Source organism: Aristolochia californica, unplaced genomic scaffold (assembly GCF_029961685.1).
Source record: "Aristolochia californica isolate CCGP_79_NKW_82.1479 unplaced genomic scaffold, dmAriCali1.0.hap1 SCAF_7, whole genome shotgun sequence".
Classification (NCBI taxonomy): domain Eukaryota; kingdom Viridiplantae; phylum Streptophyta; class Magnoliopsida; order Piperales; family Aristolochiaceae; genus Aristolochia; species Aristolochia californica.
Genome location: NW_027182268.1, coordinates 41,166,489 through 41,184,860, shown reverse-complemented (window position 1 = coordinate 41,184,860; position 18,372 = coordinate 41,166,489). Strand labels below are relative to the sequence as shown.

The window sequence follows — 18,372 nt, the reverse complement described above, 5'->3', positions numbered from 1 at the left end:
TGTTTATTATATAATTAAAATAATTATTATAAACTTATTTTATTAGTAAAAATTTTATATTAATAAAAAGTATTGCATTTTCCCTGCCTGCCTCCTTCTCCTCTCGTACGGTACGCACGTACGCACACCGAATCCTTTTTCGCTTTTAAAAACTTCGCGCCCCCGAATCTGATCCGTTAAAGAGGAAGAAAAATTGCTAACAGATTTCTGATTTCCTCCTCGGTCCCCCTGTTTTCACCAGCAACATCTTCGCCTCTCAATGGACTCCACTTTTCTTCCTCCCCTGAACTTCCGATATTCTTTGAAAAAGCAAGTGTCGTTATCCATTTCTTGCTCAGGAATGTCTGCTTCATACCATTCCTTCCTTTTAGCCTTTACCTACCGATTCCTTCCTTGTTCCAGAGCGAAGGTTTCTTTTTGTCTTCCTTATTTTACCACCCACCGTTAGGCTTAGTTTAGTTTTATTTCTTGTTCATCCGAGTTTTGCGATGGCCAGTGGCACCGACTCGGAGTCTCTTGAGTATACCCCCACATGGGTCGTAGCAGTGGTCTGCTCTGTCATTGTTCTCATATCTCTGTTAGTGGAGCGGTTCCTTCATCGCCTTGGGAAGGTAAATCTTTCGTCCCATATTTTCTCAAATGGTTGTGTAGATCAGACCGGTGATCCTCCTGCTGATGAATTTATCTTGTCGCAGTATCTAAGACGGAAAAATATGGATGCACTTTTTCAGGCCTTGCAAAAACTGAAGGAAGGTGAGGGTTTTTATTTTTCATGATTTTTAGTTGTTTTTAGCTTCTTCTTTGTTTTATGAGGATTTCTAGTCATTTCTGTAATAAATTTTCTTAGAAGTGAAGATATCATGTAGATAACCTGTTTCATTGAGGAGCTGGTACTCTCTGTTTTACAGAGTTGATGCTTCTTGGTTTCATTTCCCTTCTATTGACCGTCTTCCAAGGAGCAATCAGTGACATTTGTATTCCCGAGAATATATCGCATAGCATGCTTCCATGCAAGGAATCTACTCTAGTGCAAGTCGAGCACGATCGCACGGATGACTATGTTAAGATCACTCCAACGCGGCGGCATCTTTTGGTTGAGAATTCCAAACCCCACTGTTCAGAGGTTTATTCACTAACTTTCCCACCTATATTTGCATTCTGGCTGCTAGCTCTGTTATTCAATGTGAAAATTCATCCGTTTGAATCTATGTTTGGTTTTAGGGTACAGTCCCAATGTTATCCCTTGAAGCACTGCATCAACTGCACATCTTTATCTTTGTATTGGCCGTTGTTCACGTAATCTTCTGCGCCACTACAATGGTTTTAGGAGGAGCCAAGGTAATTCATGTCACATTTTCCGACATAAAGTCAGTGTTCCTGGTGTGCACCTGTTCGTTTAACTTGGTATTTCTGTGAGTCTAATTTAGGAATGTAAGTAGGTCGTTTCTGGAAGCAAAGCTACTTCAGTTCCTGTTGAAACTGATAAAAAACAGAACAATATTGAAACATAACAACTGTAATTACAGTGCTAATTTATGGAACGTTTGTTATTTTGATGTTCTTAGCCCTTAATTTACTCCCTTTTATCGTGTACCGGCACTGTGATGTTTGCTCATATTCTTGAAGTAATTACAACAGGTTCATTTGTTAAATCCAAATCCCTCCCTTCTGAGATCCAACTTTGTCTTTCTCAATCTGACGTTTGTATCTTGTTATCATATAGGTAGAATTGTGGAAACGCTGGGAGGATTCAATCAGGAAAGAATTACGGAAGCAAGCAAGCGGTAATGCAATCTAGTATTCTTGCATTTCCTTTTTGTTGTGATCCTTACTTTTATTTTGATTTTTGAGAATACTTCTGCACTTGGAATCAATGAAATAAACCTTATGAGCTCCAGGAACAGACAAGGCTGGCACTGATTTGCCAGCGAGAAAAAAGAAGACTACGCCTGCCTTTGCTCTTCATCAACGCCAGTTTATCATTGATCGTGCTATGGGATTTTGGAGCAAGTCAGTGGTTGTTAGCTGGTTGGTAAGTTCGTATTCCTGCTCAATATTTTGTTTGTTATCTTCCAATTATCTCCAGAAACTCGTATGTTTGTTCATATTTTGTTAACTGCGCATTTGCATGTAAATTACCTGGATTATCATATACTTGATTTAATGACTTCTCTCAATTCCTTGACCGAAGGTATCCTTCTTCAAACAATTTTATGGTTCTGTCACCCAGTCTGATTATACTGCACTAAGATCGGGGTTTATCAAGGTAACCCTTTGGATCTTACGATATAGTCGTCAGAACTATTCCTGACCTTTGTATAAGCTTTTTAGTGATTCTTATTCTGTTTGGATTGCCAGAAACACTGCAGCACAATCCCTGAATATGATTTTCACAAATACTTGTTGCGAACTCTACAAGCTGATTTCAAGAAAGTTGTTGGTATAAGGTAATCCATACACTGCAAAACTGTTCAAAGGAACGAAAGTACCAGGGTAATCCCTAAAAATCTGAGTTGAATCATGACTCGCTGGTCCAGTTTCCAGACTCGGGGCGAGTCAGAGGGACTTGCCCTCAACAAGGGCTGTGTCATATCCCATTCAACGAGTGGGATGATCTAGAGTACCTATTTGCATGATCTGTTTTCCATCTCCCATCTCATCACTCATCTCAACTAACAAGGGTTTCACAAACCTGACGGTATATATTGGTATCACCTGGTTCATCATGGATTTTGACGTTTTAGGTATAGAATTTCATCCCTGAGATACTCCAGAAAATACTCTTTGGGAACCTAGTATAGTACCTCATACCTTGTATATGAAACACTGCAACTAACCATTTTCCTGATACGATTATTTAGGAGGTCTAGTCTTCCTACTGAAGAAGATCACTATCCCATTCCCTGATCTTCCACTTAATGGAACCTTGGAGATTATTGATCTATCCGTAGTACTACCCATCTCATCACATGCTTGTTGAGATGTGGTCTTATGTGACACCAGTTTTGTATAGTATCTTGTATATAGTATCTTCCAGTTGCTCACAATAACTTTGATTTTTGCCTATACTTTCATGTTTACTCTGTTTACAACACTCCTGAGTAAAAAGGATTGATGGTTTAACTTGCTTCTAAGTGTAGTTGGTATCTCTGGCTCTTCGTTGTTATCTTCCTGTTACTGAACGTGAGCGGTACGTTATAGTCTCAATTCTATTCAACTAAACCTCTAGCTTTGGTGCATCTTTTTCGTTCATAGCCTATATAATCTTCCTTGGCTTCCCGTGTAGGATGGCATGCATATTTCTGGTTATCATTTTTGCCCTTGTCTGTAAGTTCTCACACTCCATCAAGAGTTATTTCTCCTTAACTGAAAGTTTTGACCAAGGAAAAGATGGCCCGTTACGAACTTCTTTGAGACTAGGTTTATTGCAGCTGGCTTTTGTAAAACTTTCGAGGGACATATTGAGTTCCCTGGTACTGATGCCTGACAACTTTGATTGGGTGTGTTGTAGCTTTTACTTATCGTTGGTGCAAAGCTGGAGTATATCATTACTCGAATGGCTCAAGAAGTTGCAGAAACAGAGAAGAGTGAGGGAACGGTGTCAGTGAAACTATCCGACGATTATTTTTGGTTTCACCGTCCGGGACTAGTTCTTTATTTGATTCACTTTATTTTATTTCAGAATTCTTTTGAGATAGCTTTTTTCTTCTGGATCTTGGTGAGTACCCAACAATGGTGATTTTTTTCCCAAAATGAAAATGGCTGCATCTTCCTCATTAATATGCTTTATTATCTCCAGAGCACATATGGTTTTCACTCGTGCATCATGGAAGAAGTCGGTTATGTTGTTCCCAGATTGATTTTTGGGTAACTCTTACTCTACTTTCTTCATGGTCATTTCCTCGTTTCCGTTTTGCAAGTCACTGCAGAAAACTTGGATTTCTCTTTTATCAATGTTCCTATGAAAAGAATGTCTCAAAATTAATTAACATAAAGAAGCAAATCAGAGAGACTTTGGTTATTCATTTCAATGTTTTTTTTTTTTAGTATTGTAAGACATTTACAATACCCAGTACTCACAGCTAATTATAAGAAGCTGGTGACCGCCTCTCTCTCTCAAAAAACAAAAAAAAAAAAACACTGACATTGGTTTCTTTGGCAGATTAATTATACAAGTACTTTGCAGCTACAGTACTCTTCCTTTATATGTTCTTGTCTCTCAGGTAAGCCAAATAAACCTGCTTTTCACATTCAAGGTTGACTTTGATATTATTGGTTCATCAGATGCTTATTTAATTTTTCTTAAATGAAGATGGGTAACATGTTAAAAAAAGAGATACTCAACGAGTCAATACATTCAACCCTGCAAGACTGGGTGGAGGACACCAGAAAAAGAAAGGAGCCTGATAGCAGATTCTCTCTGTGGGGGAAGAAGAAACGAGGTCAAAAGGAGGAAGGAGGAAGTTCCTCTACTGCAACTCAAGTGCAGAACATGGTCATGGGTCCACTTGGAAATGCTAGTATTGAACAGTCAATTGTGCTAGAAGAGATCAACACATCAGCAATAGAACATTCAGATCTAAGGGCTGCAGATCAAATCTAAAAGTCATCAGTGCTGTATACCTAGTTTTCTCTTTCACTATTTCCTGATCTACAATTTGATGTACAGCCTAATCTGCTGTAGAACATACTGACATTCTTTTAGTGTATTCTGCCCTCAATTTGAAAGCAACCACTACAATATTGGTTGCCAGCAAGTAAGTAGAAGAATGAATGGATCACCACACAAACATTCATTCCCATGCTTCAAGGCCTAACCTCAAGTAAAATAAAAATTAGTAAAGAGATCGGAAGGACTGAATGGTGATATAGCAGACTTCCATTCCCATGCATGAATGGTGATATTGCATATGCATGAATAAGTAGAAGAATGTATGGATCACCACACAAACATTTATTCCCATGCTTCATGGCCTAACCTCAAGTAAAATAAAAATCAGTAAAGAGATCGGAAGAACTGAATGGTGATATAGCAGACTTCCATTCACTTGCTTGAGTAGCATATACATAAAAGATAAAGAAATGAAGAATCATCTGCCTAAAATTGGAAGAATGCAATTAATACACACTTGAAATGTATTGGTAGCTACCCTCATGAGCCCTATGGCAGTTGGGACACAAAGTTGAACATCCTCACGACTAATTGGTCCAAAGGGACAAGTCAGGATATTTATCATTAAGGCATGTTGTACCCTATTAAATCAAACATTTGATCAGGAAGTTATGATATGCTCCTATGACCTGTTTGATCCAAACCTTTAATGAGGGAAAACGTCAATAGTGGACTTCAGAGTCTGGATACAACTTCAGTACACCGGCGTCCTGACCTAAACAGATAAATTTGATGATTCCTGCATCCCTACAAAAGGTCGGTCAACAGGAGAAAATTATTAGCAAAACAATAAGGATTTTCAAAGCTTAAGATCCACCACGTGATAATCTGCATCATAGTTGAACAAAATGATACTCAATACATAAGGTCAGACAGCAAAAATTTCATAAAATGATAAAAAATTTGAAGTCAAATATTAATAAATTTTGCCTCTAGAATTGTATGGTCACTTGTGAGATGATCTTTTACTCTATAGGTCAAAAGCAGTCAATGTACCAGATCTTTTTTATTTTGAAGGTAAGGTGTACCAAATATTTGCACTTGGAAAATTCCTAAATATTGAGTCGAATCATGTGGTGGAGGATGTAAGTTGTAACAAACTCAAGTTTCAAAACCTTGATGTCAGAAACAAATCCTTATTTTGTTCATTAGTGAACTCTAGCACCTCATATATTATAGATTTCACCTCACTCCAATAGCAGCAGAAGAGATGGTTACAGATCTGAAAAATAGCATCAATTCTGATACTGGAATATGAACAGGCCACCCACACAATCACAAATACCTAATGAAGCAGCTTACAGGGCATATGGCTTCTCCAATCAAAACAGATCTGCTGGAAAGATGACCTTTACCAGTAATGATCCAGTACTTCGATCAGAAAACTCTTGAAGTACCTTCACCACCATCTTCAAAGTTGATTCTAATTGAGATATTCAGACATCAATGAAAGTGTCTCTGTCTTGTGTTTTAAGGATCGGCTTCAAAGTTTTACAAAGGAAAGAAGGTTCCTTAAGCACCTATCTAACGAAGGATGAAGGCAACCCAGTCTTATAAGTAAATTATCCCTAGATCCAACTAGATTTGCTGTAGAGATTACCAAATCCATTTGAATATCAAAGAAAACAAAAACAAAGAGAAAAATAGTTGCTCTCTAAAGCTCAGTCAGCTGATGAATGCAGACACTTGGAGTGAAGTTGGAGGTTTCATTTCCCTACTCGTGAGATGCATTTCCATTCTAAATGAATCTTATCTGGTCTATCTGATCAATTAGTAGGCCACAATATCATGAATTAAATAACAAAAAAACATCTTGCATTTTCAGAGACTTAACAGGTTGAAGATGGGAATCTGTCCATAAATGAAGCACATACCATTTGGGTTTGGTATGGTCCATAGAATTACTAAGCACAATCAACAGTCAGCAACCTGAGAAATGGGTCAGCAACCGCTGAATGGACAGATGTAGCAAATATTGAACTCAAGAGGAATGAGTTCACTTGGCTTTCTTGGTTTCCATATGCTGGACTCTGTTAGAAGCTCCACAAAAGCCCTGGGCACGCTAGTATTGGTGAGGTTTCCAATGAACATGAGCGAACAGCTATCCTTTTTTCTCTGTTTTAGCTGGCAGGACTACCCGAGATTGAGCTCTTTGTTCCACTTTAGCTGTCAAGATCTCCTAAGAGATTTCTATTCTCTGCTTGCTATGGGAGATCAGAAATCGCTAAGAACAGGATGAAAGGCAGCTCTCCTCCCCTTTAAGGCCTGAATCTCTTTATGAGGAAACCACTGATTTATGTAGCTCTATCTCTTACTGTTGTTCTTTCAGATCTTCAAACTGTGGCTGACTCCTAAGTTCAAGGAATTGCTCGTCACCAGCTTGTGTGGGCAGCTCTCTGCCCTTGTCATCTGTTTTCGTTGAGGTTTGAGGGCTTTCCCTCTCCTTACCCCTTGTAATCTCTCTCTCCCTCTCTCATAAAATGACTTAATCATTGACAATTAACAATAGAGACTGGGTTCACCAATAATCTCCGCAAGAGCAAAATCCACCCTTAAAATGGGGGAAGTGTGTCCTATCTCTCACAAGAATTTCACATGTACACAGTTTTGAAACATACTTCATAAACAAATCGCAGTCACAACAAATCCTTAAATTCTTCACAATATGGATACAGGGCACAGTAGCACCACTGATCATGGCAAAGGCTACCACCATCTTCTCACTATGATGAGTATGGCACATCTCCTTGTCTTCTTCATCTAAATTCACCATAACATTAGCTGTGATTGAGAAATATCCTTCTGATCTAAACTTTTTTCCCATTTCATCCAACCAAAGATAGATTTCACTACTTTGTGGGTGTGACATATCTCCCGAAAAAAAATCGTATACAGTTCCATCGAATTACTAACAACTAGATCCAGGTTCTTTCTTAAATCCACTCCTCTTTATCCTACTCCTAATCTCTGAAGCCTCTTCCCATCTACCACCAGCTGCATAGATATTTGAAAGAAGAAGATGGCAACTAGCTTCAGTGTTTTGCAGCTTGAGGAAGTCCTGGCCCACTCTCCTAGCTATATGAACATTTCCATGAATCTTACAAGCACCAAGCAAAGCTCCTAATATCATTACATCTGGCTTCATGGGCATTTTTCTGACAATCTCTTCTGCTTCTTCCAGTAAACCTGCTCGCCCTAACATATCAATCATGCACCCATAGTGTTTCGTCTCAGGCTGAATTCCATAAATCTTTGACATATTTTCAAAGTGTTTTTGCCCCTCCTGCAATAATCCCCCATGGCTACATGCCATTAACACCCCCATAAATGTAATATCATTCGGTTTTATCTCCAATCTCTGCATCTCATTGAATGCCTCAAGTGATTCATGAGAAGCACCATTGACAGCCAAACCTGTAATAAATGCATTCCAGGTAGACACATCTCTCTGATCTAATTTCCAGAAAAGTTTGCTAGCAGTCTCCATGCAACCACACTTCATGTACATGTCAACCAAGGCAGCTCCAAGGTTATCATTAAGTGGCATTCCAATTTTGTCTATGAAAGCATGGACCCATTTCCCCTGTTCCAGAGCTGCCAACTGGGCACAAACTGAAATTATACTCAGCATAGTTACTTCATTGGGTCTAACTTTATTCTCACTCTGCATCTCTTTAAACAAATCCAGAGCTTCTCTACAGTGATTGTTTTGTGCATAACCAGATATCATGGAACTCCAAGTAAACACATCTTTCTCAGGCATCTGGTCAAATAACTCCCGTGCAGACTCAAGCTGCCCATTTTGTGCATAACCAGAAATCATGGAGTTCCATGATACTATAGACCGCTCTGGCATTTCATCAAATAATTTTTGAGCCAGAGGCAACAAATTGCTTCGTGCAAACCCTGATATCATCGAGTTCCAAGTAACTGTATTCCTCTTGACCGGCATTTTATCAAAAAGTGCTTGGGCAACATCCAAATCCCCATTTCTGGCATACCCAGAAATAATTGAACTCCAAGAAACCTCGTTCCTTTCGGGCATTTTATCGAATAAGTAGTGCGCCATAACTACTTCCCCACACTTTACATACCCATCAATTAGGGTGTTGTAGGAAACAACATCTAAATTCGGGCTTGTGTCAAATAACCTCTTAGCCGAACCCATCTCGCCGACTGCCGAATAAAAATGCAACAGCTTGTTCAGCACGAAAATATCGATTTCAAACCCGTATTTAATAATCTGGCCGTGCATCTGCTGCCCCTCTCCAGCGGATTTACGAACAGCAGAAGCCTTAACGAGAAAGGGAAAGGTGAAATTATCCGGCTTCAGCGAGTTGTGAAGCATTTGCATGAAGGCCACGAGACCCTCGACGGGAAAGGCACTCTGAGAGAAGCCTCTGATGAGAGTGTTAAACAAAAACGTAGACGAAGAAGGAAAAGCATCAAAATGGAGGCCAACGAGTAGACGAGAGTGGAAGAGAAAGTCCGGATTACCAGACAAAGCGAGGAATTCAACGATTTTGCAGAGACTTACGGCCCGGCGAACGAGGCCGGTTACAACGAGGCGAGCGAGGACGGGATGGAGACATCGTAATGTCTTGCAGGCATGCAGATTGTAAAGATACGGCGCTTCGGACGCCAGCATTGCCCTGGAAGGAGGAGCGCGGGAACAGCACAACAGTGGTGGAAGTTTAAGCCGCTGCATCTATGTTGGCCACCGGAAGCGGAAGACCAGGAGCAGGACCTGGCACGCGCTGCCGCAATTCACACAGCCTGAAACAAGCATGATGCGTCTCGAAAGCATCAAAGCGAAAAGGAAGAATCTATACTCCTTTATCCATGAAGCGCGCGTGATTCGTAAAAGAGTGGCCTTGTGACCGTGTTAAAAATTAGAACCCAGAAATTCTTGTTTTGTTTGGCCGGTCTGGTCGGCTTTTCCCCAGAAAGATGGTTCGAACCTCGCGTAGGACAAAGCTCCTGATCGTGCCTTTTCAGTTTATACGATAGTATTTCCGTCAAGTAGAACTGCTTATACGGATAATTTGGATAATTTGAAATAGAAAATTTGATATTAATGTCTTTTCCTAAACCAAAAAATTATAAACATTTTTAAAATGAAAATACGTATAAATGTATCGGCCGAGACGCATAGAGTATAAATACGTTTGTGCACTGAGCCCTGTGCCTTTGGTTGGTTCTTAGTAGAATGTATGTAATACGTATTTTTACGGATACTCTATACGTCTTCTGTAGAGTCGAAGTTGGAACGTGACGGTGGCATCGAGGTCACTGCATGAGAGAGCCCCGCGACAAGCAGCAGCTCCGCCCTCTCTTCCCCTCTTTCTCTCTCCATCTTCCCTCCTTTTCGACCTTCAAACCCTTCGAAGCCTGTTTTTTTTTGTCTTTCAGTTCCTTGGTGTTCCGAATTCTTCCCACGCAGGTCCTCAGACGCGGCGCTTACTCCTCCAGCACCTTCACTTTCCAGCCCTAATCTCTGACTTTCTTCCGGTGGTCTCGACCTGCTCCGGCTGTATATCCTGTTTGTGATCTCCCGTTTTGCTGCTTCGTAACTTAAATTCGGCTTCTCTCACGTAATTCGCCTCTAGGTTTCGGACGTTTCTTTGGGAAGGATTTCAAATAGTGCCATTTTTGAACGATTTAGGCGCGATTTTTTGAAGGAGGTGCGAATTCTCTTGTGTTTTGGCGTCCTTGAGTGGTTTTCTAGGGTTTTCTTTTCGGTGTTTCTGCTTATCTTATTCTTTTGATTTGATGCTCTGATATGGCGCGAAGGACGAACTTGCATTTTTTGAAGTTAGGGCATCAAGTAGTTTTGATTGCTTGATTTGTTAGGGTTAGGTTGTGCGTCCAGTAGGGCTGTTTCAGACTCCTGGTAGTTTCTGACCTGGACGTGCGAGCTGGGGACACTTTACTTTGCTTCTAGGGTTTTCATTCACTTGCACTCCACTCTCTTCCTCTCGAATTGAAGGATTTTCAGCTCTATGTGTAGTTTTTAGAGACCATCTACTGTTTTGACGTGCGAATTTTCATCCCTGTCTCAGTTGTTGTTACCTCTCAAGTTTTCGTGTTGATCTTGCAGTGTGAGGAGTTGTAGCTACGTCAATAAGCTTTGCCATTTTTGGTATCTGTGGCATGAGTAAAGATGGTTAGTGATCTTCAGATGGAAATTACCATTTTACGCTACTTCAATGGATGGGCATTTTCATAGTTTGCAGCTTGCAAGTGTCAAATGGCTTCTGAAGGTCGAGCTACTCTTTGGTGAACGGAGTTTACCTTGTTAATAGTGTTGCATTGGATATCTGCTATTACCGTCATTGCATAATATAACTAGAAGGGTGCTGGAAGAAATTCTGAGAGTGCCGCGCTTGTCAAACTGCAATGGGACGGCATGAACACTGAGAAAGATATAGCTGTACTAACTGGAGATGAGCGGACATGAGTCGGCTGTCATTCCGGCCTCGTCCTCTCGACATTCATAAGAAGCTTCCAATTGTTAAATCTATCAAAGACTTTGAAGATGATGAGCCCACAACTGCATCCACACGTAATTCTCAGATACTCAGACTCGCTGCTGAGGTGGAAAATGAGGTAAAGTTGACCTTCTAAAAAAGGAAAGATATTTTGTATATACTACTAATCATTCAAAATTCTCTGCTCTCCAAGGCTTTTCAGTAACCTATATCCCTTATTACCTGTCTTTCAGCTCTATTTAACTCGTTCTAAGTTAAAGCCGTTTTCCTTCTCCACTTTTTTTATGTTTGTGTTTAAACTTTTATTTTTTGTTAAAATATTTCTCTCTATAGTTTCTTTTTAAATGATTCTTTCATTGAATGGCAAAAAGGCCAACTAGCAAAAAACAAGAAAGTTTTTTCTTTATATAGAGAACATTCTTGAATTGGTAAAACTCATACTTCTAAGATGGCTCGGTTTTGTTTTGTATGTAGAGAAACATGATTCTCATTTGATCAATGAACTGGTTTAAAAATTTTCAATATCTGAAATTGCTAGCATGATTTGTCTTTCCACAGAAACTTTTGCTTAGTTTGGTTTTCATTTTGTCTACATGTCACTCCACTCCTTAAAAAAGAAAATAATAAATGAAAAAAAATTATTCTCATCTCGATTGCCAAATTTCACTGTGAAGAATACATTTTGTTAAGACTCATGTCTAACATACTGATGAGAATGTCATATGTTATAGGTGCTTCATGTCTCCAAGAAACCTGCTGCTGAAATACCAACTCCACAATTTGTTGTTGTGGATACATATGAAAGGGATTATTCCCGCACATTTGTACAACCGACATCTTATTTACGAGGGAGGGGAGGTAAATTTTCTCCAAATTGCTCTTCCTACTTCTACAGCAACAGTTGCTAATTTATATTAGAGAATGGTCTAATTTACCACACACTGTTCTAATTCTATTTGCAGCTAGGACAGAGATTGCAGAGTTTGTTGAATATGACCTGGACAACGAGGATGAGGATTGGCTTGAAGAATTCAACAATGAAAGGAAGATTCTCACACCTGAAAAGTAACACTTATTCTCCAATGAGATTTTTTTTTTTTATATTTTAGGAATTGCTTATCGTCTGAGTATCTCTATGTCAGTTGTCCAATAGTGCTAGTCCAATAGAAAGAAATAGGATCAAAATTGTTGACGACTTCCACATGAGTATCTCCATTCATAGTATCAGTTATCAACTCTTTTTTTTTTTTTTAAATGATGCTGCACTTATCAACTCTTATACAACTCATTTAAAAAAAAAAGTATCAGTTATCAACTCAACATATAATTTAAAATGATCAGTGCAATTTCCTAGATTATGATCTATTGTGAAAGTGAAAATGTGCCTGTTTTGCTAATTTTCGTACATCTCTGGTTCATTGGGCAAGTTATAATTGATGCCCGTTCTTCGATGCAGGTTTGAGACTATTCTTTGTAAACTGGAGATTCTGGATCATAAGGCAAGAGAAAGAGCGGGGATCATAACACCTACCCTTGGCTCTGCAATCCCTGTTCTTTTTCAGCTAGACGCTGCCAGTGAGGTGAACCCTTTATTCAATAGAACTAAGAACTAAGATCAACGGAATTAAACTACCTCTTTCTCTGGTTCAAAAACAAATGTGAGATGTCATTTGTGTCTCTTTTTTTTTGGGACTATTTCCATGGTGTATTCCATGGTTATTCTTTGAGCCTTTCTCATGCTACTTCCTCAATTCTGTTATGTGGAATTCTTCTTTTCCTTTTTTTCTTCTCTAAAAACAATTTTATGTATCAATATTTTCTTTGTACTGCTAGTTTGTATCCATTTATTTGTTGAAAGGTGATGTACACCCTACATGCAACTAATCTTTATCTGTCTCATTCATGTAATAATTTACTTGATGTGTTGTGTCTGTAGACTCATTATTGTGTCGCTCTTGTGTTTTACTGTCTGCAGACAAGTGTCACACAGACTATCTGAAGTGCCATACTTTATTTTAAAACTACTTTTATTGGTTAAAGCAATGGTAAAGTACTTTTTCAAGGGCAGGCAACTTTAATGATTTTTGTTGTTCACTTTGTTGGTTTGGCCTCTGGTTAATGGTTACACCTGGGTGTCTAAATGGATTCATGTTGTGGATTGAAGCCTCACTGGTGTTTTATGTGAACAACGTTTGTAAAGAAAATTTATTTAATTGGTTGTGTTGTGGGTAGTTTGCCACAAATATAGGCTATCATCTTCATACACAAATTACTAATTGAAGTCCTATTGGTAAATACTTACATGCCATTGAAATTTGAGCATAAATAACTCTTATGTATTCCATAAAACCTCTGATAGCACTATTTCTATTGATATCCTTCTGAAGGTGTTAGCTTTATTCATAAAGACAGTTTGCTGACAAACCCAATTCTTAAGCATGAGATCCTGCTTACAAATATGGTCCTGCTTCAAATCTTGATTGCAAGGGGTAACTGGGTTACTTAATACTGCTTTTTTCATCATGGATACAATTATTTAAGACAAATGATATTGCAAATTGCTGCTATAAATCAAATGTTTTCAGAAAATGATTTCCATCTCTTAGCATGGTTTTGGTGACTGATGAAAATAAAGGGTCAGCAGTAGAAAACAAATCTTCTTGCTCGAGTGTATAGATGTATTATTACTTTGACACTTTATATGCATACAATGAGGCTTGTGCTTTAGTTTTGTTAGTGACTTTTTATTTGCCCAAGTTTTATTAAATTTCCTATTTGCATTACTCTGCAGGCCCTGCAGTCCTTTTCTGTTCGATATGCAGTTCTCCAGTCCGTCTATAATTATTGGAAAGCAAAGGTACTGGATCTTCTTGAACAGATTATGGTTTTGTTTTTTATTAATCATTTAATTCTGTTTTGTTGATTTGTTCTTTTTTGCTGCATTCTTCCTCCAATTTTTTAAGAGCTTGTTTTTCTGGAAGCATATATCTTTGTATCTCTGGACAAAGTTTAGATAGAACAGCAGTTAAAATCAGTATACTTTATAAATATGTTCTTATTTATGTTTTTCATTTTCTTTAATGAAATCAGCGGGAACGGTGGCAAAAGCCTATTCTGCGAAGGCTACAGGTCAGTTGTGTCTATATTTTATAAGATAGAAGGCATTGACTGAATCTTAATTGCATTCCTCTGAACTTAAATTTTTTTTCCTGTTAAAATAATTTCAAGCATGTAAATGCACTTCCACTGGCCACTTGTTTGCATGTTGTTATTCGGGATAATTTCCACATAGGTTAAAATTAGAAAAACCCTATGGTTATTAGCTGGGAATAAACCTAGTTTTGGCTTAGTCATTTTGGGATGAACCTAAACCCTACTTTAACACAGTATTTGGGCACGGTGTTTTTTTTGTTGAGCAATGTTGTCCACTTCTTAGACATGATGTCTGGCGTTGTTGGCCTAGATGTGAAGCAGTTTTTACGGAAATAAATTCCACATGGGTTAAAGTATGCAAAATCCCATATGATTGGTTGGAAAGACTTCCAAGTGTCCGTGAGTCTTTTTGAGATGAACCTGTAACCAACTTCAACCCATGTTTAAAAAAGCAATCTATACCCATTTCTTCAAGCCCTTGGGGTGGATTCCCAATGTGGTACTTCTGGAGCTAAGATAAGCATTACATGGAAGACGGGAGGATGATTATTTTGTAGCAGATGGTTCTGATTCAAACTTTATGGGGGATGATGATGAGGTGAAGTGCTTATTGGGGGGTTGAGGGAGAAACTGTATAATTGATCATGTAGGAAAGAATTTAGGTCTGTATATAATGGGGTACTGTGTTAAGAAATCTTTAGTACCTGATTCAGAGTGAATCTTCTTGCATCATTAAGAAGTGTTCTACGTGACCCTTTGTAATTCGAGTGTTTAAGTTCCTTCGGGATTCATGAGTGTATCTCAGCTTATGTTTTTCTATAGAGTCATGTTCAAATTTGGTGAAAAGAATAGTAAAGAGTGGTCCAAAATTGCCTTTAAGTAAATCTAAATTAAATTGCAATAACTTTCATTAATGTTCACGCTAGATATGAGCTTAGCTTATATCATCTACTTTTTTTCTGTTCCATTGATGTTCGCATTACTCAGGATCTTAATTTTATTATCTGCTTTTTGGAAGAGTCTTGCTTACTTGCATTGGCCCTAATCCTGCTAGACAAAAGCATTGTGTTTGATATTTTTACAGTACTTATCCATGAAATGCAGAATGATTATCAGTTTGTATGATTTTGAGCACTATTTTTCTTCTATCAATCTGTAGTTTCACTGGGTCATTTTTTGCTACATGTTATGTTCTTCTCCAATCATATAGAGCCAGTAATCTGATTATTTCACTGATTTGGTATGTCCAGCCACCTCCTCCAGTTAATGATACAAACCCATACAATGTATTCAGACCAAGGGAGAAGGCTCACCGGCTTCACACCAGAAGGGTAGGTGTCTTTCTTTTTCTTTGTATGTTCTCTCTGTTACTAGTTCAATGAGATGACTCTCTTTATGGGTATCAGCAATCAACTGTTTGTCTTAAGTTCCTACGTCTAAAAATATAAAAGATGTGATAAGATGTCTGCATCTTTGTTGGCCTGACATTGTCTTTATGCAGATGCAAAGGCGGGAGAATAATGTTCAGTCCTTTGAAAAGCTTCGTCAGGTAAATTCCAATGTTCATGACTCTGTTGAATCTGTAATTATATGTACTTTATTCAGTTTATAGTCTTTAACACTTTTTTGTCTTTTTAAAGCCTCTAAGAACTTCTGAGTAGATGAGGTAAGGGCAAGGTAGTCATTTCAGCTGTTGCAAGCTCCCACTATTGTTGCCATCCCTACTTAAGCTCCCCAGGGGTGACAGCTGTCCATCTATTCTTCCTTGTTCTATCAATTGGAAAGTATATATGTTTTGAAATTAAAATAACTACTCTAGAATCACCTCGCTGACAATTCTATCTTGTGCCTCTGCATCTACCATAACCTGTATTTATGTCATGAAGCAAGGAATAAGTTGCTTATAGTTAAGTTTTTTAAAAAGTGGCTGTGATTTTCACTGAGTTTGGTACGACTAGAAAGGAATAGAAAGATGTTGAACTGATACTTAATTTTGTTGGAACTAGCAGTGGTTTTAATTTTCAAACGGTGGTTTTTAACCTTATCAAATATGTTATCTGATTCAGGTCAGACGCAACTTGGACCAAGCCAAAACATTATTAGAAAGTTTAATCAAGGTGTCTCTTTCTGCCATCTCTTTATACATATTTTCTTTAGACAGTTGTTGGTTTATCGATTATCACTAGAAATTTGTACCTGAGCTGATTAGTAGAGCTCTTCACAGAGAGAAGAGAAGAAGCGAGAGGTCATCGAGACTGAAGTTTGTCTTCAACGAATTCAGGTCAAGTATAAAGTATGTAATCCAAATTGATTTTTTCTTTTTCCTCCTTTAGTTGCTTTTGAATCTTTCTGCATGCTGCTTTGTAGGGGATATTTTGTCAACATATACTGCAATTGAGTATTCTAAATCAAGCATTTTGTTTGAAAACATTCTTAATGTAATGTGTTAATGTGTCTGCCCGCTTCTTTTTCCCTCTTTTCTCCTTGCTTCTTCAGAATGAGATGCAGCTTGTTGAGGATGGGTTTGCACTCCCTGGCTTTCCACCATTCTCTGGCAGATATGGATCAAATGAGGATGATTTTATTGATTCAGATGACATGATGAACAGTCAAAGCCGACCACGCACTCGACCCACAGTGCAGCATCTGCCTTACACAGACTCCAAGCTGATGATGGTCCCTACAGGACGCATGAAGCGAGAGTTGACACGGCGGCCTCTGCACCCAGGATGGCTCCATAGAATGGTATGTCTAACTCTCCCATAGCTAACCCTTTTCCACACAAATACTTAGCCTGCCATGACCGACAGTATCGCTAAGTCCAAATCGTCTTACCACCTCGATGTCTGGTTCAAAATTTCAATTGTCTTGATAGTGGATGAAGTTCTAAAACCCGTTGGATTTAAAGAAATGCTCACATCTATGTTCTGCTTCTTGTCATAAAAAATCTTACATATTGCCCTTCAAAACATCAAAAATATAGTTTTATGTTTGAAAGCATACTCAAATTGCTAATTTTGATGTTTCAAATTGGTAACTAGAACCATTCAAATCTCGATATCAGTTGATGTTGTTTAGCTCTTTGTCAAATTTAAACTTCTAACTTTTTTTCTAGCAAATGATTACTTGTGCTATGCATTGTAATCTTATTTGTTTATTTTCATCTTATGGAGGACGCATTCCTTTGCCGTTGCAGGATCCTCATGAACCTGTTTTGTTGTTCACGAAACCCCTAGATCCAGAAAAGCTAGCTGCTTCAGGCATCATGCTACCATCTGACCCTGCTATCGAAAATGGTTCAACAACCCCACCGTACAGATTTCATGGTAGAATTGGCCGAGGTGGGCGGATAATCTTTGACAGATGGAATCCGTTCCTTAGGAAGCCTATCAGCCATGGTAACTCTTATCCACCCGCAACTCCCAGGCCTTCACCACACGGTTGAATTAGATGTAGTGGTCGTCTGTACTTCCCTCTCTACGCTCCAGATCGACGTCACATGAAATTTTTTTTTGCTAGAAGAAGGTTCCTCTGGCTATTCTAATTGGCATGGGACCTATAGAAATGGGAGCAAGGGTGTGTAGCGCCCTGCGCCCTGCGCCCTGGTTTGGTTATTTCCCAGGGCCATTTTCACTGACCAAGCCGCTCAAGCGAGTGTAGCTTGGCATGGATTCAGTGGGGGCAGTTCGGGCATTGTCAACATTCACTGCGTATTTGTATTTATCTTCCGGCCTGGATTTGCCCTTACCAATGTACAATAATTCTCATCTTTGCCCAGAGAAAACTCCCAATTATTTTCTCTGCAGGTATTTTATTTACACGCTTCTGCTATATCCTGTAGGGTTCCCATGACGCGGCAGAAAATTTCCTAATTCGTTATGGTCCAAGTTTTTGACAATTATTCAAGGTGAAAATGCACGGTATTTTCTATCATACGGGTCTTTGCGTATGATAGAAAAAATCATGATCAATTGCTGCTATGTTCTTAAAAATGGATTTTTGATGAAGTAAGCACCCATTAGTGGCATCTATTTGGAACTTTGTATGACAAGCTTC

At 38.7% G+C, this 18,372-nt stretch overlaps 3 protein-coding genes across 5 annotated transcripts; 2 read left to right on the top strand and 1 right to left on the bottom strand.

The window, feature by feature from the left end:
- The first annotated feature begins 482 nt into the window (after positions 1–482).
- On the top strand, positions 483–4,689 carry LOC137936817 (MLO-like protein 13). The gene is made up of 14 exons (XM_068781713.1): positions 483–611; positions 696–753; positions 909–1,123; positions 1,222–1,338; positions 1,724–1,784; positions 1,905–2,032; positions 2,192–2,266; positions 2,359–2,447; positions 3,141–3,190; positions 3,287–3,327; positions 3,512–3,718; positions 3,800–3,867; positions 4,163–4,223; positions 4,313–4,689. Exons 1-14 carry the CDS (start codon positions 489–491, stop codon positions 4,601–4,603), a joined length of 1,584 nt encoding a protein of 527 aa, XP_068637814.1. The 5' UTR covers positions 483–488; the 3' UTR covers positions 4,604–4,689.
- A 349-nt stretch (positions 4,690–5,038) lies between these two features.
- Positions 5,039–8,756, bottom strand: LOC137937173 (pentatricopeptide repeat-containing protein At4g02750-like). Its single transcript, XM_068782268.1, has 2 exons — positions 6,547–8,756; positions 5,039–5,419 (listed from the first exon to the last, which is right to left on the bottom strand). Exon 1 carries the CDS (start codon positions 8,739–8,741, stop codon positions 7,581–7,583), a length of 1,161 nt encoding a protein of 386 aa, XP_068638369.1. The 5' UTR covers positions 8,742–8,756; the 3' UTR covers positions 5,039–5,419; positions 6,547–7,580.
- A 1,269-nt stretch (positions 8,757–10,025) lies between these two features.
- On the top strand, positions 10,026–18,147 carry LOC137936569 (uncharacterized). Of its 3 annotated transcripts, none has more exons than XM_068781319.1 (13): positions 10,026–10,356; positions 10,773–11,281; positions 11,895–12,021; positions 12,126–12,228; positions 12,620–12,743; positions 13,955–14,020; positions 14,254–14,292; positions 15,567–15,647; positions 15,818–15,865; positions 16,383–16,433; positions 16,541–16,597; positions 16,813–17,061; positions 17,513–18,147. In XM_068781319.1, the coding sequence occupies exons 2-13, from the start codon at positions 11,129–11,131 to the stop codon at positions 17,759–17,761; spliced, it is 1,347 nt and encodes a 448-aa protein (XP_068637420.1). In that variant the 5' UTR covers positions 10,026–10,356; positions 10,773–11,128; the 3' UTR covers positions 17,762–18,147. The 3 variants fall into 3 exon arrangements, with proteins under 3 accessions (XP_068637420.1, XP_068637418.1, XP_068637419.1); XM_068781317.1 differs by having other exon boundaries at positions 16,541–16,609; XM_068781318.1 differs by having other exon boundaries at positions 10,026–11,281; positions 16,541–16,609.
- Positions 18,148–18,372: the final 225 nt, after the last annotated feature.

Excerpts from the sequence above, each read along its gene's own strand:
- LOC137936817 (XM_068781713.1), top strand. The coding sequence starts at position 489 with ATGGCCAGTGGCACCGACTCGGAGTCTCTTGAGTATACCCCCACATGG. Across the intron at positions 1,124-1,221 it reads CCAAACCCCACTGTTCAGAG|GGTACAGTCCCAATGTTATC; the intron begins GTTTATTCACTA and ends GTTTGGTTTTAG. Across the intron at positions 3,191-3,286 it reads CCTGTTACTGAACGTGAGCG|GATGGCATGCATATTTCTGG; the intron begins GTACGTTATAGT and ends CTTCCCGTGTAG.
- LOC137937173 (XM_068782268.1), bottom strand. The coding sequence starts at position 8,741 with ATGGCGCACTACTTATTCGATAAAATGCCCGAAAGGAACGAGGTTTCT.
- LOC137936569 (XM_068781317.1), top strand. The coding sequence starts at position 11,129 with ATGAGTCGGCTGTCATTCCGGCCTCGTCCTCTCGACATTCATAAGAAG. Across the intron at positions 12,022-12,125 it reads TTATTTACGAGGGAGGGGAG|CTAGGACAGAGATTGCAGAG; the intron begins GTAAATTTTCTC and ends TTCTATTTGCAG. Across the intron at positions 14,293-15,566 it reads CTATTCTGCGAAGGCTACAG|CCACCTCCTCCAGTTAATGA; the intron begins GTCAGTTGTGTC and ends TGGTATGTCCAG.